Below are 23035 nucleotides of genomic sequence, written 5' to 3' on the forward strand. Positions count from 1 at the left end.
AAAATGGTATGGCTTATAATTGTGAAATTACTGTAATTTATGGTCAAATATGAAAGAAAACTAAAATTGCCCTTGATCCCAATAGTGAAATCTCTTTAAAATCTCTAAAATGTCAATAAGACAGCTGCATATGACTTAACAAGCCCTCCAATAACAAGCAGTAGTACCACATTTGAGTAAATAGAAAAAGTCTATTACAAATACATCTTAAAGAAAGGTATATTCAAATAGCTGCTTACAGAACCTTAAAAAGGCAGAGCAGTTATAACTTTTTATATACCACTAATATCTTATCGTTGCAATGAATGCAGCACCATTGTTTCCTTGTCTTTTGCGTGTACTACAGTATTCCTAAGCCAGTAGGCACTATACTTATATACAGTTCAATTGACTTAAATAAAATCAGATCAAAATAATTTTGCAACTTAAAAAATGTAGACTGTAAATTAAAATTAATTTATGGATATGAAGATCAAAAGCAGGCAGATGTTCTAAACAGGGAAACAGAAGATCAGACTATGGCTATTAAGAAATTACTTATCCCACATGACGGTGGGAAGCTGTTCTCATCTGCTTCAGATTCGAAAGAATAATTTTTATTACACTGAACATTTATTTTTGGAAAAATGTGAAAATTAGGAAGACCAAGAAATTAGCAAATGCAAAAATGCTAACAAATTCATACTCATTGCTCTTTGACAGAGTAAAATTAATTTTTATCCATGGGGAATATATTAATTTAAAGATAATCTGAGGTAAAAAAAAAAAATGATGGGGAAGTATAAGATCTCTGACTAGGTTCCTTCATTCAGGGGATTCAGAGAGTTTAAGGAAGCATGATGAGGAAAAATTGTATGGAGATTTCGTTCTTTGGCTTCATATTATGGGTTTTTCCCATCAGTACAGGTGAAAAATTCAGTCCAGGTTGATTAACTAATAAAATCTTCTAAGTAATTTAACTTTAAACATTTTATGACTGTCTACATTGCAGCACTACAGTATGAATGAATCTTTGTTCCACATAATTTTTGTAGTAGGGGAAAATAATGAAGAAAATAGCCAGTTATTTATATGCAGAAAATCCCTGTATAATTTTTTTTCTGTTGAAATGTCTGTGCATATTTTCTGTGTACAAAATTTATATTAAAAATCTTTACATTAATCATTGCAATCAAAACTGTGCTTCCATTTAAATGAACATGTTGTTAAATATGTATTAAAATGAACAAAGGGTGAAAACAGTGTCAATGTTTACTTTCATTTCCTAAACAAAATAAACTACAGTAATTTCACGAATACAAGCCGCACCAATTTGACCAAAATTTTGGTGGAAACCCAGAAGTGCGGCCAATATTCCGGGGCGGTTAATACATTAACAAAATTCTAAAAGCTGCCAACACAGAAGTGAGAGCCCGCGGCAGCCCCAAGCCAAGCTGGAGCCCGGCCGGCCCCGGCAGAGGTGGGAAAGCCTGGCAGAGGCGGGGCCAGCAGTGTGGGGGGCGGGCGGCAGAGCCTGAGCCAGCAGGGCGGGGCAGGTTGGCAGCAGAGCCCGGGCCAGCAGGGCGGGGGAGCCCGGGAGAACTGGGGCTAGCAGTGCAGGGGAGCATGGCAGAAGCAGGAAGCCGGCGGGTGGGGCTGCCTGGCAGTGGGGGAAGCCCAGCAGAATCGGGGCCAGCAGCGTGGGGGAGCCCGGCAGTGCGGGGGCCTGCAGTGCCGGCCGGGCTAGCAAACGCGGCGCGGGGCGGCCGGCGAGCCCGGCGGCGGCGGCGGCAGCCCGCCGGCCGGGCGAGCGAACGCGGCAGCGGGGCGGTGCTGATGGGAGAGGGGGGCCAGTGAGCCCGGCAGCGGCGGCAGCACCACCCGGCCAGCCCCGCCGAGCCGTGGCGCTGAGCTGGGCCACCCGGCCCCGTCGGCAACCATGAGCGGGCCGAGCCTTCCTGGCCCCGCCCCGAACGAGTAAAGCCCGCTATGCCGCGATCCTGTTACTAATTGGCCAATTTCTGAAAGCTGCGCACGGATTCTCGCGACGAACGAAAGTGCGGCTAATATTCGGGGTGCGGCTTATCTATTGACAAAGACAGCAACATTGTCGAGGCACCGGGGGTGCGGCTTATAATCCGTGCGGCTTGTATTCGTGAAACTACTGTAAATAGTATTCCTTGGAAAACAAACAAACATTTTTGTTGAAAAAAGAAATCAATAATGAAACTATTAACAGAGTTGTGAAAACAATAGTTTAAAAATGTTCATATATGTGCCTGGTTTAACAGTTTTGCATGTTGGATACGACTTTCACAGTCTGTTGGCTGTTGCAGGAAAGCCATCACATCTGTGACCTGGCTGTTGATTAATGAGTCTTTCAATTCTTTGCTACCATCTGAAGAAGGGCTGTGGCATTTCTAAGCTTCACTGGTTTACTCACCTTCAGCTGTAGTCCTACCAAGGTATCTTCCATAAGGAAAATCACACCTGGTTAAGGCTAATGAAAACCTTAATATGTCATTTTCTAGACAAGTCAAAAAGCATGTAAAACCAGACAAAAGATGTATTCAAGCAACATGAATGCAGTTTTGTCATAACCTGTCAATCTAAAGACTAACATGAAACAGCTTTCTTCAATGACATTTTACCGTGTCAACTATTAGAAAGACAAATCTTAATTCCCTCTTTAGTATATGAGGCAGGATGCATAATGTTTTCCCACTCCTCGTAAAGACTGAATTTTGTTGTTAGACCCTAGAAAGAAGTTAACAGGAGAAGAAAAATCCCAATCAAAAAGTTTTTCTGGGTTGAATCATTAGTCAACATCAGAAATGCCCAAATTATAGTGTGTAGGCAGATTTTAAACTTATACTCACTTCACAAAGTGAGTTCATGTAAAACTGACCAACTTTGCTATACCTGTGTCATGACTGTAAAACTTCCGAGATTAGTTTGACATTAACAACTGGACTTGGGGAAGAAGCAATATGATCTGTGGGACTTGTCTTCTTTTCTTAAGCAGTGCAGCCAGACAGGACGGAGGAAATATATCCAGGAAAGCCATGTGAGATTCCAATAATTTTGGGATAGCTCTAAGTGCAGATCCCAGACCTGGAGCCACTACCAGTCCTCAATATCTGCTTTGTGAATATTTCAAGGTCAGGAGAAAGCATACAGTCTTCCCCATCTCCTTCATAGTGAGAAAAACTAATAGGACTACCACCTTCTAAAATTAATGCGAAGTAATTCATATTAGGTAAGTATTAGATAAGGTCTCACTAAAGCTGAGTCACCTCCCCTTTGTTGTCACAAAGGAACAGTGCATATCAACAGGCACCACAAATCAGCTACTATGTGGTAGCTTTGTGTCTTAAATTTAGTCAAAAGAGCTAGCTTCTACTCTGCTTCACTACAGACTGACTTAGCAGTGTAGAAAAAATCTTAAGTGAGTTGCACAACCAGATTTTCCATCTGTTTAATTTCGATATTAATACTTCCCCCTCTACCTTACAGGGGACTTGCATGTCTCAGCTCATTACAGCTTGCAAAGAAACTGAGATCCCTTTATGGAAATTGAATTACTATACATTACTGTAACTTTGATGAAAAATCTCTTACCTAAAAGCAGCAAGAAGAAGAAACAATGCCTTGATGGACAAGACAGACTTTTAGCTTGTCAGCTTGTGTCCTGTAGCCTCTTCCTTTGCAGGTGTAGCAAGAAAGTCTAAAGATAAGAGGCTAAGCTGCTGTGTACAATCAGGGAAGCCCGTGCTTTGAATGCATGAATTCACATTCACACATCTAGCAATTACATATTACACTTACAATTGCTATATAACTATGCATCTATTAAGAATGAAAACTTGGATCAACAGGGGTCTGAAAGAGGAAAGAGAACAGAGAAGAAAAATAAACATGAGTATCTTCACTTAAAAATCCCTAGCTAGAACAGGATTTGAGACAGAGCTGAAAGGAGGGTAAATTATATGCAGATGAAATGCCTGTTTTTAAGAAAAGCCACCCGAGGCACAGGATAGCAATCATCAGGTTAATTAGATAGTGATACAAATGCCAAAGTGCCACACTTCCAAGTGATGGTTTGTAGCACACAAAAATACCTAGTTATGAAGAAAAGCTACATACTTTTAAAAGGAACCAATGAATCCTAACAACATATACGCAAACGCATTATTAACACAATACACTGAACGTACCTAGCAGTATTCCCATCAAATCTGTCCTGGTTCTGGGTAGGGCAGAGTTAATTTTTGCAGTAGCCAGGAGGGGGCATGGCTGAGAGCTGGAGATTACTCTATACCACCTTATGTAATTTTTTGGGGATGGGGAAAGGGCTCTCTTCTGAGCCAGTGTAACTGTGGCAGGGGAGGGAGCAGTTGGGTATTATCTCCTCAGAAGGTTTCCATGTGAATTGCTTGCCTCCTTCTTGTACCCTCTGTTGTTAGTATTGTTGCTGTTACTACTTTTTTCTTCTGCTTTCTTCTTTCAGCGCTATTTGCAGTAAACTACCCTTGTCTCAACCCAGTATCTTTATGTTTTGTGCCTCCAATCCTCCTCTCCATAGCACCACGGTGGGGGGAAAGGGGAAAGAAGAGTAAGCTGCAGTTTGGAGTCTCAGCAGGAGCACTAAATTGTGGAGTACTATTCCTAAACCAAGACAAAAGTATAAGAAAGGATATAAAAATGTGGAGAAATGTGACCTAATTTAAACAGCGGACCAAGATACCGTGAGACATTATTAGAAAAAGAGGTTGGATCACAAGCCTTTGCCCTAGCCAACATACTGTGCTTACTACACTTTTGAATTCAAGAAGATGTACCAGCAATACTTCCTTCTTTTTAATTAATTTTATCTTCACTTTTTCTAGAAGCCAGATTTGTGCAATGAAAAAAGCATTAAATTAGCATGAAACCTTATTTAAGCAATTTTATAGCTGTTAATTAAAAGCAAGCTGGTAAGTACATACTTTTGTATCACAAGGCTAGCAAAGGCCTCATCATATTCCAAGTATTAAAAACTAGCTTGTATTAAGTAAGGTTAAATGGGATATGGCAATCCTTATGTTTTTAGCACTTCCTCTTGGAGATTGTCATCAGAGAATATTTTTTTTATAAGATTCATCAATATGCCTGCAGAAGAGAGAGACTGATAAGAATCAGAAAAGTGTATTGCATATGGGGAGCCTCATCTTTAACCTCATTTACTTGTGAAATTCATGCTGTATACATGATAGGGGCTTGAGTAGCAGTCAAACCGCGTGTAATACTGTTCTCTTTTGGTTACTGATGTATGTTCTGCCACCAAAGCTTTAAAAGTGCCAGGCAGGGAACTAAGCCTACTTCTGACAGATTTTTTAAGGTCACAGTACAGTTTGATTAGCTATGTCAGAAGAGGATAAGTAGATGAAGGATAATCCTTATGGTGACAGATGTGACATATACCTTGTTATTGACCAATTCATTTGTGGAACAGCATCCTTGCTCACTCAGAAAGGTCAAAGTGGGATTTTCCACAAAACCCCATTGGCTTTTTTTGGTACATCCAGCACTAGGGTCTAAACCTGACTTCATGATTATCCAAGAGATGTACAATAACGGATTAATACCTTTCACCTGCTTCTTTTGATAAAGGAGCAATGAGATACTGCCTTTCATAGGCTCCCATGCATTTTAGAAAGCCTGTTCTCATATGCATTATAAGGACATCATTTATAGTAACACCAAGCAGGTGATGATTACTGCAATATTAATGGCATTCTAGCTCTTCACCAACCATCATTAAGTTGACTTGTAGCTGTAACAACAATATGAATTTCCAATATCCAGCAAATTTGGATACAAAAGGTCTGGGAGCATCTGCTCCCAGTTTAGAAGACAGATTAACATATCTAAAAGTACACTAGATGTAAGACTGCTGTCCTCTGCCATGCAGATAAACTCTCTGTCTTGGTATCATGTCAGTAACTGCTCTTTCATACTTTGTTTCTTTCACAACGAAAATTGTTAGAGAACTTCCTACCTTTTGATACTCTGGAGGTTTTTTTCCTCATTTTTCAGATTCAGGTTTTTGTACAGTTTTACAAAAAAACCTTTGACAGACAACAAAACACATGCAGTTTGCTGGCATTCTTTTCAGTTTCAAAACTACATAATAAATTTTTCCACACATTGATAAACTAGATTATAAAAGTGCGTTTTCTGGATATCTAGATAATCAACAACACAATGAATATAAACATTTTCTATAAATAGTTCACCATATGGCTATCATTCTCAACAGATGGTGTCTGTGTTTTCACTAGAATATACAAGAGTTATGCAAATTTTGCCATGCCATCATTCAAAATTCTAAACAAGATTTTCTTCAGTTTTATTAAGCTTAATCAAAGTCAAAAGACATAATTTTATCACCTACCTCTAATATGGGGGAAAAATGCCACAACTACATTAACAAATGAATTTGCAAAGGGCAGTGCAGTTGAAAGGAATTTAACAAATACATGATTTTCTCAATCCTAGAACAGCACTCTGCTGCTAATGATAGTTTTTACCTACCCAAAAGGCAGACACACTTGTAAATGGCCCAGTAGCTCATGAGAAAGAATGCAGTCCGGACTACGTCATGAAAAAATCTGTAGTCCAAGTTATCTGAGAGTTTCTATATATTTTGCAGCAGATATTCTCATATGCATTTTAAGGGCATCAGTTATAGTAACACCAAGCAGGTGATGATTAGTGCAGTATTAATGGTCCCTACCTCTTCACCAATTATCATAAATAGTTGACTTGTAGCTGTAGTAACAAAGCCTACTAGAAAGCCTACAGATTTTATCCAGTTTTAATTAAAAAAAAAAAAAAAGGTCCAGTTTAAAGGCCAATATATAAACATCTCCATGTTTTCTACTGGGCAGCTAAGAATATCCATCAAAACAACACATGACCAAAAGTTGACTAGATACAAACTTTTTCTAGAAAGTTCTTCTCGAGCTACACTCTGCTGGAAATCATATTCTAATTTTCAGTCTAGACATTTTTATAGCATTTTTTATCCACTTGAACAAATACTAGTTTTAATTTCTATAGTTTTTCAAACTTGTTACTGTTTCTCACCTGATGCACTTATGGTAAAAATAACACATACCCATTCCCGTCTCAGTTATTAAGTTATTAAGTTTTCTGTTCTGAAGACCCTGACTGTTGTTGGATTTGCGAGTCATGACTTCTTCTCTGCCTGTTCCTATAGCTCCCAGGACGCTCCTCTAGCAGGATCTACATCATTCCAACTAAATCACTACTTGTCCCTGCACAGATACCAATGCTTCTCGAAACCTCCCTAAGTGCAGAGGAAGGAATCCCAGCCAACCCTCCTCAGAACTGCAAATTACTGCAGTATTGGATAATGCCTTTATGATACAAAAATGTCTTCTTTTTTTCTCCTCTTTGTGGTGATAGGAATATCTTTACATTATTGTAATGTATTCAGTGCATCTGAAAGTCTTGTACTACTGCAGAAGGCAGCTGTATACCTCAAAGCCCTGCAAAACAAAAATATCCTCTAACCATATACAAGTTGCCAAGATATTCCTCTGAAAATCAATGGTCATAAATTTAACTTATATTTAAAGGAGAGTACAAAACAAGAAGGATACTGCATTGTACTGTGTTCTGGAATTGTGCCTCAGTGTTGACAACACACCAGCTTTTTGACTACTGCTAAGTACTTTTTGCAGATTTTCAACACGTTGATTTGGCCAGAGAGTAACAATTATAACTTTATGAGTGGGACACTAATTAAAAGTTGAGATATGGGCAATTAAATGACAATTTCTCTTCTTGCTTTAACACGTGTATTAGAGGTAAGGAACCCCCACTTGTTACTGGAGTAGCTAAGGATGAACAAGTGAGTCCAAGACTTCAAAAAGCAGCATGTATCTGAGTAGGTATGCAGGACATTTTTCAAAACTTGTGTAAATCAATTATATAAGTGAGTTGAATGTTAATGGTCTTATTACTAAAAGATATAATATAATATTAAATATATTGAGAAATAAATTTTAACTTTTATTTTTGCAGCTTGCACTATATATATAATATAGACACATACATATTATTTTTGCATAAATTAAAATCAGATGGGTTGAAGCTTGTTAAATTGGGTGGGCTTAGAGTTTGCTAAATTTATGTTTTGTTAAATGCTTTAAATCTATTCAATGTTGCTTTAAACTTTTTCTACAGTTCCCTGATTTTCTCAAGTTTGCAGTTAAGGTTTTGCTGTTTTGACTCTTAAGGAATATCTTGTCAGTATTCCTCCCTTGCATCTAACTCAGGGTACATATATAAACCCCTGTAAGCCCCTTTGAGTGACTCAGTGAGAGGATTCTGAGGCCTTAGAACCACCATATCTTTAATGCGAAAAATTTTCCAGACACTTTTACTTGGAAGATCATAGGAATGCATGGATTAGATTCTCATCATTGTGTGAAGCCAACAATGAGTAGTAGGCAACAATTAATTCCCTTTTTAACCAGTCCTAAAAGTCTTCGACTTCCCCCTAACCACCAACCAATTACTTTGCCTAACACTTGCTGGTTCTGGGACAATGCTCTCATAACACCCTCTCACCTAACTCAGTCATTAACTAGGTTAGGGGAGCATTTCCCTTGTAAATGAGTCCCCTAAGCATTTTCTCTTTTTTTTTCCCCTTCAAAAGAAAGACCATGCTTTTTTAACTTCATATGCAACTGACAGTATTTTTTCTTGAAATGCGAAAAGAAGGAAATAAATATCATTCCAACATCACTGTGAACTGGTAAAAATAATTTTGCCTGCACACACAACTATTCAAGGAAAGCTTAAGCATGTGTCAAAGAAAGGAGTAATTAAGATATTATGCTGCTCCATTTCATAAACCGATGGTTCTGACACAGTTCAAGTACTGCCCATGATTTTGTTTAACTTATCTTAGGAGGGAAAAAGTAGTAACAGAACAGGTTCACCATAAATGGGAGGTCAAAATAATCACACACTCATTCAGCTTGAACATTAAGTCTTAAGCACAAGTAAAGCTGAAATTTATGCAGCTCTAGGAAGGATCATGAAGAATCCCCTAAAGATAGGGCTCACCTGAGTCTTACTGTAAAGCTTGCTTGAGTAGCCTTAAGAATAGCTAGAATTGTCCTAGTCACTGGAAAGTATGAGCAGACACACTTTAGCTATGGTAAATATAAAGCCACATAAAGACAAGTTATGCTGTGGATGCTGGTTGCTATGGCAGTGGATCTATATGACCAGTTGGTTTGTAGAGTGGTTGAAATAATAGATCTATGCTTTTATTATAAATTACTTGCAAAATGTTGCTTCTAGATATGAATTTCTTTAGCATGTAGAAAGGCAATGAATGAAGACATTTTCAAATTAGGAAAGATGAAAACAACTAGGGAATTTATTAAATTAAAAAAAAAGATGATACAGCAAGGTTGTGAAATACAGAGGACAGAGGAGGCATGCATATGATTTCTTTCTAATATCTATAAATAGATCAAAAGAAAACAAAATGTGTTTTAAGGGACTAGAGAATACGAAATGTCCACACAAAATGTTTCCTCTGCAAATAACAGCAGTCCTCTGGTCCCTTTGGCTCATACTGATAATAATAACATGAAGTGAAGTTCAAGAACCAGTTTTAGTTCCAAGAGTTTCTAGGACAGTCTCTTTTAAAAGGAAAATCTACTTCATTTTAATGAAGCACATGAGATAGCAATCAACGGGAGAACCATCAAAAAACCCCAAATTAGTACTGTATTGTCTCTGACATTCAACACAAGAAGTTTGCAAGATTTCACATTCTGTCTGGCAACAGGTAACAACAAACATCAAGAAGAGACCTGAACAACAAATTTTTGCTGGCATAATTTTTTGTGCAATTAAACTTCTGGAAAAGAACAATTTGGGTAGGGAAAGACGTAATCTTAACCAAATTAAGATGGAAGACTCAAAACAGACTGCGCCAGTATTTTTTATATGAAATGAAGAATTTAAAGTTTAAGACAAACTGCTAGTGATACATTGAGCAAATTAGACAAAAAACCCAAAACCTTTATCACATACAAATTCATGCTTTAAAACTTCTGAAGTTTTCACATGCTAGTTTCTAGGTAGAGGAACAGTCAAGTTCAAAGATGATTGATAGGATTTTATTAGGCATCATCAGGAGGATTCAGAATTAAGAAGGGAATGTCTTAGTTTAGTCTGCAACATGTAAGTCTTCCAGTTTTCACAAGTGGCAAATATTAACAAAAAATACACAACAAACAAACAAACAAAAATCACCCCCTCCAAAAATTCCACCTAAATTTTTTCTGCATTAAAGAAATTGCTGTTTCTGAATTGAACAGTTACATTTTACAAGTGAAAAGGTAATTAAATGTGAGAATAAGTTTCATTAATTAATAACTATTAAGGAAACACTTTCTGTTTCTAGCTACACTTGTCATGTCCCCAACTGAATTTAAGACACTTTGCAACTTCAATAAACAAAGCCCAAATTCTGTGCTGAAATTTCCCTAAGCAGTATAGGTTTGCAAAATTACTATTTTTTTTCCAAAGCATTATTTAAGCGCAATACCAACACATCCTGTCTCAGATGGAAAGAACAAATTATACACATCAAAACACAAACTGAAAACCATCTGAGTATGGATTAAATTCTGCAGAAAAAGTGTTGCTCCATTGTAAAACTGTGTATTTAAAATGAAACACGGAATTTGTACTATAAATTTCACCAGTAAAATCCTTGTGTATTCACTATTACAAAGTCAAAAATACAAAAGCAAAAGTGGTTATTTGCCAAAATCCCATTACCTGTGTGTCAGCAGCACCCTGAAGGCCATCTGATTCAGTCCCAAATAACCTGGCAGCAAGTTTGACCAATTCCAGTTCCATTCAGTAATGGCTGACTGTTGATACATGGTAAGAAGTTAGTTAGTTATTAATCAGCATTGATATAATTAGTACATCAAAGCTCCAGCTATGATACACTAACCAAGGAGGGGGATCTAGAATAAAGACTTAGAAAGATTATATCAATAATGTCCACAGAAGAAGGTTTCTATTCCTTCTTAAAACAGTGATTACAGCAATTTCACGATTGTAAGCCGCACCATTTTGACTAAAATTTTGTTCCCAACCCGGAAGTGCAGCTGACACACAGGAGCAGCCAATATATGAACAAATTTTGGAAATTTCCCAACCCAGAAGTCCGAGCCCTGGCCTGAGCCGAGCCAGAGCCCGCCTGGCCCTGAGCGGCAGGGCAGTGGCGGCACAGCGGCAGCGCTGCCTGGCCCCGGGGAGGTACAGCGGAGCTGCCCAGCCCTGGGAAGTGTGGTGGTGGCAGCAGCTGGGCACGCTGGTCTCCCTCTTCCCGGCAGCACCGGCCAGGTGCGCTGCTCTCCCTCTTCCCAGTGGTAGCAGCCAGGCACACCACACCCCCGCTTCCCAGCAGCACCGGCTGGGCACGCTGCTCTCCCTCCTCCCGGCGGCAGTGGCCGAGGCACGCCGCACCCCTGCTTCCTGGTGGCAGTGGCTGGAGACACCGCTCTCCCTCTTCCTGGTGGCACCCGTCGGGCACGCCGCACTCTCCCGTTTCCCCGCAGCAGCAGCAAGCAGGGTCGGGGCCGCTCCCTGGCAACCGCTCCAAGCAGGGCCGAGTCAGTAAACCCTGTGATCACGCAATTCTGTTACTAATTGGTAACTTTGTGAAAGTTGCACGCGGATCCTCGCTGCGAATGAAAGTGTGGCTAATAATCTGGTGTGGCTTGTATATGGACAAAGACCTAAATGTTGCTGACACCCAGAGCTGCGGCTTATAATCAGGTGCAGCTTGTAATCGTGAAATTGCTGTAATTAATTAGGGACACAGTCACTATTTATAAAAGGATAAATCAGTTTTTTTAACCATTATTCTTTTAACTGTTGATGGCACTGTGATCAACTCCTTTGTCTGAGAAGTAGACAAAGCAAAATAGTTGGTAACTTTTTATGTAACAGCAATTTGCATTTTCTGCTGTCAGCAAAAGGTTTTGTCATTAAAAATTTGGTATAGCTGGAAGTCAAGGAGTACCCTGTAATGTAATTAGAGTAATTTAATGCTGTATTATAAACAGCATTAAATCTAGACAACATGAACAAATATAACTCCATATTGCTTATTTGATAAACAAAAGTAATCTATATCATCAGTGGACAGACAAAAGACCATACACAGTATTCTTATTTTTAAAAAACAGTAAATCCTGTTGCATAATATTCCATTTCATTGTCAGCAATGTTCAAGTAGTGACTATAGTTCAATCTTCTTGGGGGGAAATAAGTACAAAGTTATTGTTGGAACACTAAAATAGCACTGAGCAGTTAAAAAAATGTTTAAGCAAGTCAAAACAATGGAAATAAACCTAAATAACAGTAAAGTATAACTTGGAGTGCATCTTTTTCTTCTGATAGACAGCACTTGGTTCCTCTGGGAGAGCAGAATCACTTCAATCCCTCCTATTCCTTCCATCTATATTTTATCACTTTCCTTCTCCTTACTTAATTTACTCCCTAGCCCTCATCTTTGCCATGCATATTAAAGTAGAAAAAAAAAGGCAAAATACAGAGTACTGAGAAAGTGGAAAGTGAATGAATATGAAAAGGTTCCTTTCCTTGCCAGTGCTCTGGCATCTTCCACAGACATTGGCAATAATTTTCATTATTGAAACTAGACACTCAGCTATACTGATCACTGATTTATAAATGGACAGTCCCACAATACTAAATAAATGTGCAATTTTATGCTAAAGGGAATCGAGCTATTTAATAACATCACTAAGCTAGGAAATAGAATCAGGGAAGATAATTATAAAATGATTGGGGTTTGAAGGGACCTGAAAGATCACCTTGTTCCTACCCCATGTCATGGGCAAGGCACGCCTTTCTCTAGACCAGGATTCTCAGAGCTCTGCCCATCATGGCCTGGAATGCTTTAAATGGATGGGGCAGCCACAACTTCTCTGGACAACATGCTGCAGTGCCTCACCACTCTCATAGGAAATACTTTCTTTCTAATATCTAATCTAAAGCTACTCTCTGTTAGTTTGAATCCATTCCCTTTTGTCCTGTCATTACACGCTCATGTAAAATGTCTTCCTCCATCTTTCCTGTAAGATTCCTTCTAGTACTGCAAGGCTGCAATTAGGTCACCCCAAAGCCATCTCTTTTCCAGGTTGAACAATAGCAATTCTCTTGGCCTTTCTTCATAGAAGTGCTCCATCCCTCTAGTGATGATTTTGGTGTCCCTTCTCTGGACTAGCTCCAACATCTCCATGTCCTTCCTGTGCTGGGGACCCCAGAGTTGGACGCAGCACTGCAGGTGAGGTCTCACCAGAATGGAGTAGGGGAGCAGAATCAACTCCCTTGACTTGCTGGTCATGCTCCATTTGATGCAGTACATGACAAGTTGGTTTTCTGGGCTGAGTATGAGGAAGAACTGTACTGCCTGGGTGACTGAGAACTGGAACAGACTCCCCACAGAGGTTGTCAAGTTTCCCTCACTGGAGATACTCAAGAACTCAAGTACACAATTCTCTGTCCATCTGCTCTGGGATGACCTTGCTTGAGCAGAGAGGTTGGACCAAATGATCCAGCGTGGTCCCTTCCAATCTCACCCATTCTGTGGTTCTGTGATTCTTGATAGGAAGGTCCCTTCCAACTCAAGCTATTCTATGATTCTATTGATTCAAAGATTCAATAAAGCATGTTTCTCTGCAGTGGGAAGCCTTGAGAAGCTTTGTGGACTCAGTATTTGTCTCCTTTTCCAGGATATTGACACTTTTATTACAACATGACAATGATTAAGCATTCATTAAACAAATAAGAAAAGCAAGTATATTTTACAGCAATACAGCTGATGAAATAGATCAAAATAGTCAAACCTGGGCTAGGAGATTACACTGCATATAAACAGGGCTGTACTGAAAAAGGATGCATTTCCACACAAGTCTGTAAAGTCAACTTTGTGTCACTGTAATACCACTTCTTTTCAAATATTTGAATTGAATGCCAGAATCAAAAATGTCAATCAATTATTTAGAATATATGAGAAACAACGGCATAAGGTATTTTTAAGTATCGAAGTGGGATCAGAAACTATTTAGCATTTTGTGTACTGAACTGGTCACGGGGTGCTCCAGCAGAGATTTAGGCAACCAGATTTCTTTATCTGTTCCATTATCAGGAAACTAAATTCTATAAGTAAATTATAATCCCTTATATATTACAAGCATGACTTAAAGAAAAGCAGATAAAGGGATGCTTTTCTTTCTTTTTTCTCTTTTTTTTGTGTGTTTTGCCCCTGCTTAGTCTCACTGTTCTGTAAAATCTCTGTATTTCTAAAGCATTCTCCACATAACTGTTCAACATACCTGTGAAAGACCCATGAGAAATATTCTAAACGTGAACTTAGAGTTCTGACATGATTTCTCAAAGGACTAAGACTAACCCTATGTACTATTGCACAGATGTAATAAATGTCATTGTTACAATGGGCTTTCCCTCAGTATACTGAACACAAAAAGTGTAAGTAAATGCAAATTGCTCTTATATGAAATAATTCTGATATAAGAAAAGGATGGTAATGGCCTTTTGAACATCATGATATTTTAGAGGGTACCATCATTACACTCCCAAGAAATAATATTCCTTTCTGCTTCATCAAAAGTGAACACACATAAATAATTCTCTTTTCATACATTCAGATTTTGTCATTATCATGATCATAGTAACACCAACAAGTAAAAATTACAGTAATTTCACGACTATAAGGCGCACCCTTTTGACTAAAATTTTCCCCTGAACCCAGAAGTGCGCCTTATAGTCCAGTGTGCCTTATCTGATGTACAAAGTTGCAACATTTGCCACCTCAGAAGTGTGAGCCACAAGGGGGGCGGTGCCACAGGAGCACCAAGGCGCGAGGGCGGGGGCGAGAGCGGGTGGTCATGGCCGGCAGGAGCCGCGCGGAGAGGGAGGGAGTCAGTGCCGGTGCCAGCATGGGGGAAACAAGGAGCCACCAGCCGTGGGCCGAGCGAAGCGCCGCCGGGTGTGGGAAAGCGGCGGCGCAGTCCCTGCGGCCGTGGGGAAGAAGCAAGAAGTGGTGGCGCCACCGAGCTGAGCGAGGGACGGGTGTCAGGGTAGCTGTGCCGCCTAGCCGAGCAGGGATGGGTGCCGGGGCGGCTGCGCCGCTGTGCCAAGTGGGGACGGGTGCCGGGGCGGCCGCGTCGCTGTGCCGAGTGGGGAAGGGTGTAAGGGCGGCCACGCTGCCTTGCTGAGCGGGGACAGGTGCCGGGGCAGCCGCGCTGCCGTGCCGAGCGGGGATGGGCGCCAGTGCGGCTGCGCCGCTGTGCCGAGTGGGGAAGGGCGCAAGGGTGGCCGCGCCGCCTTGCTGAGCGGGAACAGGCGCCGGGGTGGCCGCGCTGCTGTGCTGAGCAGGGACGGGCGCCGGGGAGGCTGCACTGTCGAGCCGAGCGGGGACGGGTGCCGGTGCGGCTGCACCACCGAGCCGAGCCGGGACAGGCGCCGGGGAGGCTGCACCACCAAGCCGAACGGGGAAGGGCACCGGGGCGGCCATGGCGCCGAGGTGAACGGGCACAGGCGGCTGCGCCACTGAGCAGGGAGGGGTGTCAGGGCGGCCGTGCCGCCATGCCATGAGAGGACGGGTACCAGGGTGGTTGTGCCTCCGAGCCGAGTGGGGACGGGCGCTGGGGCGGCTCCGCGGAGCTGCGAGGGGGAACAGCACAGCAGGAGCGCCAAGCCAAGCGAGGGGACGGCACAGTGGCTCCGCAGAGCTGTGAGGGGAAACAGCATCGTGGCAGCATGGAGTCACAAGGGGGAGGCAGCCCCGCGGCTGCGCCAAGCCACGCCTGCCAGCATCGGGGACAGGCGGGAGTGTCAGGGCCCACTGCACGAGGAGGGCGTCTAGGGCTGCCTTTGAAAGCCTACGCTCTGTGAAAAATGTTTCTAAATTGCGCTCCTACCAGTAAACTCCACGATCGCAGGTTTCCGTTACTAATTCGTTACTTTGTTGCGCATGGCTCGGATCTTCCCGGAAAAAAAAATGTGCGCCTTATAGTCCGGTGCACCTTTTCTGATCTACAAAGTTGCAAATTTTGCTGACTCCCGGGCGGTGCACCTTATAGTCTGGTGCGCCTTATGGCCGTGAAATTACTGTATATTACAACCAAGGTTTCAGATTTTCACAAACCTGATTGAATACTTTTGCACAAGATTGTCTGTACACCTGGAAAGGGTTGAAGACAGGCTGCTCTTCTCTGCCCTTCATTGTCAAAGGCAGGCATTGACATGAGGCAACACCATCTTCAGAAGAATTCTCACAAGATAGCTGTTCTTTCAAATATTCCTTTTGGAAGAAAAAGCAACCACAGAATAGTACAGGTTACCTAGATTTCTAAGCGGAATTTAGTATAATTTCCTACATTTCAAGCATAAGTTTACAGAATGCTTGATATAAGTTCCTTTTATACCTCTTAAAATATAAACCTTTTTAAGAATATCACTATTTTACAGTGAACAAGAAATAACCTCGAAAAACATGCACCCAACTTAAGCAAAACAGAACAATCTAACCTACTGTTTTGAAACTGTTATCAAATTATGTGTCTAAGTTCCAATTTTATATACATATATGCTAGGTATCAAATATTTTTCATGTCTTTTGAATTAAAATTTTTGGAAAGTAGTCAGTAATTACTATATGACTATAAATCGATTCTTTGATTAACATGCTCTAACCACATTATTTAAACACAGGAAGTAAATATTCTCCCACTCTTCAAAGCTATTTTAAACTACTTAAGCATTCAAGGACTAGAAATAGTATGATTTGCACTGCAATTTTAGAAACTATACTGTAACAAAGGCATGACTAATTTGGACACAATCTTTTCTGTCTTCGTTTCTTGGACTACTCTGTAAATAAATCATCATTGCAGGCCAATAAAGTGTTTTGATTAATTTTTATTAAAAACTAGCTAATGAAACATTTACACATCCATTTGCTGGAAGGACTACCATGATTAAACAGTTTATTGTTACTAAAATTAAGTCCATAACATGGAGCAAGTACTCAAGGTGAGTCATTAGAATGGGTAGATGCAAACACTCCTCTTATTTGCAGTACTACTGAGATGGAATAACATGCAAACTAGCAAACTACCTGCCAAGGCATCCTTTGTGTCTCAGTAAGTCTTTCTAAAACAAGAACTTCATAATCTGTTTAAAATTGCACAACTATGGCCTGACCTGAAAGGCACAAGTTCAATTTCAGGCCACATGGACTGTAGCTGTTTCTCCCTTGTGTTGGCACTAGCATATGTTGTGAAACCAACCAGGAGAAAAAAAACAGTTTCATCTAGATAAGCCACATGATTTCTAGTATTAGCACAAAGTGGGGACCTAGGAGTGCAAAAGCACAAGAGCAAAAGAAAGAGGACTGTCTCTCTGCTGGTTGCAGTTAAACGCCACGTCTGACCAAGAGAATCATAAAATTGTCTTAGTGTATGAAAAAGACCCAAACCAACCAAAGGAAGAAAAACAATTTGAGCGTTTTTTTTGTTTCAAACATCACAAACAATTGTGAAAACATACCCTTTTTTAGCTGTTTTTACTCAGCTTTTCAAAAATACCTGGATTTTTATCTCTTCATTCATTCATTCACTCATGCATTCATTCATTCTGTTATGCTGTAACAAATATTTCAGAGCCACAGTGAAGGAGGCTATTTAAAAGACATTTCTGTACATCTACCAAATTTTCATAAATGTACTGCCTTCCATGTACACATTTTCACAAAATCTGTAGACTAAAGCAACCCAGCCCTCTGGATGTAACAGAGCCAGCAGAAGCAGACTGTGTTGCTTTTTCAGAAGCAATACTGGAAATAGCTGTCCATGTTCTTCATGCCAGATGAAGAACTATTTGTTCAGCTGGTGTGAAAATATAATGCTTATTTTGCAAAACCAGTAGTCTACAGGATGGCACAATACATATTCTGTAGGACCATGTTAAACATTAACAAAATCATGAACCAGCCTGGGTATGCCATCTCAGCTCCCATTTTGGACAGCAACACCAGTCCACTGAATAGGTAACTTTGGGGTCTGGGACCACCAGAGACCACCAGAGGGACCCCCGGCACAGACAAATGCATGTGCAAAAGGTGGAGGAACATGTTACATCTCCAGGAAATTATTATTGTATGTATGTTCATTCTAGGAAAATCAATGAATATGTATGGAAAATACACTATATAAAGCAGGAGTTTTTCTGTACTTGATGTGCACAATTTTGGTGGAGATATCTCTGCAGCATCTGGCACTGTAATAAAAAATGCCTGCTTCTTCATGCTACAGTGGTGTTAGGGAGGAGGTTTTAACCAATTTTGGTAACACCTGCTTGCCAGTGTTCAAAAATTCAAGTGGCATATAGCTGATCTCAGTAAAGGTATTTTTCTGTCTTTAATAAAATACTGTGGATTTGGTTTTGATTGATACACTTATTCAACAATAGTAAATATATTACATTAAGATCTCTTTTAGTATAGTAAATACTGTGGGATCTGAAAGTGTCATATTTCAAAAATGTGAAAATATGAAATCACATCTGTAAACATGTGAACTACATCCTCACTACACTGACTGGGCATCAAACTAAGTACATAGAATATTATTTAGCCTGACAGCTCAGAAGAGTTATCTCTTTGGTTGTCATTAGTAAAACATTATTTTTAAAATAATTATTTTTGGCAAACACATGAAGGGTTGTAAGTTGTTTAGCGTACTACAGTATTCATTACAAAATTTTTATAAAACCATATCTTTATTTTCAAATTCAGCTTCCAATAATCCATATCCCTTTTCATCTGATTTTCTAAGGAATATTACTTAGAACAACAATTTTCTGTCTCATCATTTTGGTTTTGCATTTAAGCAGTGTAGCATAAAGATCTCTAAACTAATTTTAAGAACATGACCCCTTGACATTACAAGGAGTTATTGGACCTTTGAATAGAGAATCAAATCTATTTCTTGGTAAGCAAGTACATAAAATAAAATAAAATACAATTTAGGTTTTGAAAAACAATATTGAAAAGTGTATTATCCTAATACCATGCTAAGCATTAAAACATCTTGTATTGGTTTCAAAGGCAATTGAAAGAAATAGAGTTAAATCCTTCTGTAACTCAAGCTGGTCAGGAACTCTCTTCTTCTTCTTTAAAACAATACAGTTTTTTCCACCAAGAAATGTTCTAATTCTTAAAAAGGTCTTATTAGCTGCAGAAATTCAAGGAGAGACATGTGGGATATGGAAAATCAAGCTCAAGTCCCTCTTCCACCTAATTCTCTTAGCCTCATACCTCCTATTGGAGCTGCTCCATTTTGTATAAATAGCTGAATACTCACAGGAGTCAGATGTTAGATCAGGGTGTCCAAAACCTAGCATGTGCCTTCTATTCCTTCAGCTAGAGTATAATTCTATTTTGGACCCTAAAAGTTACAGAATGCATTTTTACCACTATTTCTACAAGGCAAAACAACTTCAACAGGGGAAAAACTGATCGCTAATGGTATGGAGGTTTGGGCAATTAATTCAGATGTGGGAGATGCACATTCAGTTTCCCGGTATAAACCACAAAGTATAAAGATCTGAGCCTGGATATGCTGTCCCCTAAGTAATTGTCCTAACTACTGGACTATATGCTATTTTTGGTGGCCTTTTCCTCACTCCTTTATACCTAAGAGTAATCTTGAATGTGCTCCAGGTGAAAAGGTTTTGTTTATTACATTAATAATTTTCACTTCACTTCCTAAACCAGTTAATCGTTCCGGAAATTGAAACTTGAAAAGATTCTGCATGGCACTAATGTTAGGCTGCCATCTCTGCATATATGCTTACATGATTTCTAATGCTTCCAAAGGTAGATTTATAAAGGCTGTTTTTAAGCCTGTACTTAGAAACTAAACAGTTGGGTCTAATTTTCAGAAGCACAGTGCCAGTACTAAGGTGCTCTCTATGGCCTTCCTACAAACACAGCTGTCTAGTCAAGGTTTTCTGCTTCCAGGTATATGTCTGTATTTGTACTTGTACATTTGTATATATCAGTATACTTACAATATTTTATATTTTATAAACACTTCTGTACTCGTGTAAGGATCTTAACAGCACCTGCTTATACATTCAAGGAATTTAGAAATTACAGCTAAAACCAGAACTTTCTAAATTAAATTGGGTAGATCTGCATTGCCGTTCAATTTAAACAAACCCATATTTATTTAAGTGAATGAAATCTGTATGCTTTTAGTAACTTGGGGCAATTTAGAACAGCCTTAGAAATGATGCGATAATTCTTTTACACTTTAGCTGAACAGAGTTGTCTAAATTGAGTAAGATTTCATGTAGATGTATTTACTTCCTCTGTACAACCACAGGGGTTGTTTGCTTATTTAAATCAAGAGAGTTAATTAACTAATTAATTAATTAATTTTACTGTTTGTAACAGTCAATTCTTCAACAGCCTCCGCTGATATTTTTTTTTACTGTGCCCAGACTCCTAAAACGTATCTATGGTCTACAACATGAAAGGAAGAAAGTTTATGAGCCATCCTACTACCTAAGTACATAAATAAAATCTATAGTGTTTCCTATAAAGTTATGCCATGGTTTCGATAGAAATGCAAAAGCCTAAAATGAATGGATTCTATTAAAATACAATATAGGATTCTATATTGACTTTAAGAACTATTATCACTACTTGACTAACACTTAGCTGCCAGCAGATGTTACCCCAGGCTGGTAGACACCTAATTGCTCTGTAGAAAGGCTGCTTCCCTACCTCATTGAGCCGGATGATGTGATAAATTTGCCTCAGGTACTTGCTACCACCTGGTTTGTGGCAGATATCCAGGACCATCATGCTTATATTATGCTCAGTGAATCCAAATGCAATACCTCCTTCCTCACCTTTAATTGTGACTGAGGCACTAAAATATAGAAAAGATACAGTTCTAAGTTAAATTTCTAAAAAGCAAAATATTAATACCAACTCAGCTAGAACTACATGTGACTTACACAAATGCTGTTATACACATATCCCTCACATAACACACATTACATAACAGTATTCTATTAATTTTAATCACCTTAATTGGAGAGATGAACACATAAAACACTCTTTAAGGATATAGAAGTAGCAAATATTTTCATTTCCCCTAGAGAAGTATCTTTGCTACAAGAAATGGCATTTACATTTGATCTCTTGTGCATTTTTCTTTGCCTTTGTCACAGCACATATCAAAGCCTAATTAACATGCCAGAAAGGTAGACATTACCTAAGTATAGGTTAGAAGTTTTAAATTACTTCAATTTAAAATCTAAGTTTTCTTTCCACTGGTATATTGACAACCATTTAAAAGGTACCTATTTGCCACTTGTTGCATTTTTTTTCCCTATATGTTTTTTCTTGTATTTGTGTGAAACTTCTACCAATGAAAATCTGAAGGTGACATTCCCAAATGCCTCCACAATTGTGCATTCAAATCTCTGATAATTATGAGACTCTTTGTACACTAACACAAGTTATTATATTAAGTATTGCTACCGATTAAGTCTAAGAAAGAAAAAGTACAAAAATTTTCCTCAAATACTAGAGCTGCAACAAAGGTATTTGACATATACATGTCAAGAACTTGAAAGATTAACAAGAATACATTGTCCTTTCTACAGACACTATTAGATTATTTTGAAGAAAACGAAAGAAGCATTCTCAATTAATAATTAAAAAAAACAAAAAACAAAAAACACCAACAATATTGTATTCCTTTAGAAGTAAAACAAAACACAAAACATCAAAAAACCCCAAAAACCTGAAAACAAAACCACTGCGGTTGCAGTTTACTGTTGAAAGTGTGCCATGGTTACAAAGTTGCTGTTTGACCTGCAGACTCTCTGAAATGCTGCACAGCTGCTGGACATTAAAGGTGATATTGCTTCCACATGAAGTTTCAGAATTTCCTACAGAGCAAATAGTTTCAAAATATAAACTATAATTTTGTTCTTTGCTGAATGTAAGTAAGTGATACTATGTTATTATGGTGTACTTTACAGAAAACCTTCAAAGAAATTCATCTTTGAATTAAGGTATACTTAAGGCTGATATTTTACGCCATGTACAGATATAACCTGAATTTCTTGTCAAAATTCTTAGCAACTAACATCGAAAAAGTTAAGGACCTCTGACGAAGGAACGTATCAGTGTCAGCACTGAAACTGTACTCCTTCCTGCCCGTTACTGCACAGGTGAAGCAGATTATTGGATTCAGGCAGTACTATGATTAATGACTTCCTTTCTGGATTTGGGACTGCTTATCAATCATGTCATTAGCAAGAATGTGCCCTGATAGAGGCAGACCTCAGCCAAGGAATAACTGCATTCATCTTAATCTGTATATGCACCCAGCCAGCAAGGTCAGGGTCACCATGATGAAAAACAATAATCTTAAATTCAACAAATTACAGACATTTCTTCTCAGGACGTGTGTTTTTTAGAATCTAACATGACTGTTTACAGCTCTGGTGCTGCCATAAGGTGAAGGTTATTTTAATGAATAGTAATACTTTCAGGCAGTACACATGAAAGGCAAAGAGTGCAACTGTCATTTCCTGAACCTTTCAATGAAAGCTACAGTTTTTTGGAAGATTCTTTAAAATTAGGTCAATAGGTATTATTTACACTTTTTATGTACAGTAATTTCACGATTACAAGCTGTACTGTTTTGACTAAAATTTAGCTCCCACCTCGGAAATGCAGCTTACACTCAGGAGCGGCCAATATGTAAATAATTTTCTGACATTTCCAACCCTGGAAGTGCAAACCGAGGCGCCGAGTCGAGCACCTGCTAGTAAAACTCAGCTTTACGCGATTGTTACAAAT

At 39.2% G+C, this 23035-nt stretch overlaps 1 protein-coding gene across 11 annotated transcripts in view; it reads right to left on the reverse strand.

Moving 5' to 3' along the window:
- The window catches only part of KIAA0825 (KIAA0825 ortholog), a 276964-nt gene that overhangs the window by 108594 nt on the left and 145335 nt on the right, over positions 1-23035 (reverse strand). For all 11 annotated transcript variants that reach the window (XM_033084906.2, XM_033084907.2, XM_033084908.2 and 8 more), the window contains 3 exons: positions 20939-21086; positions 16292-16447; positions 10861-10955 (listed from right to left, as the gene is read on the reverse strand). In XM_033084906.2, coding sequence (XP_032940797.1) covers positions 10861-10955; positions 16292-16447; positions 20939-21086 — 399 coding nt within the window. The remainder of the gene's footprint in view (positions 1-10860; positions 10956-16291; positions 16448-20938; positions 21087-23035) is intronic.

Source organism: Catharus ustulatus, chromosome Z (genome assembly GCF_009819885.2).
Source record: "Catharus ustulatus isolate bCatUst1 chromosome Z, bCatUst1.pri.v2, whole genome shotgun sequence".
NCBI classification, from domain to species: Eukaryota; Metazoa; Chordata; class Aves; order Passeriformes; family Turdidae; genus Catharus; species Catharus ustulatus.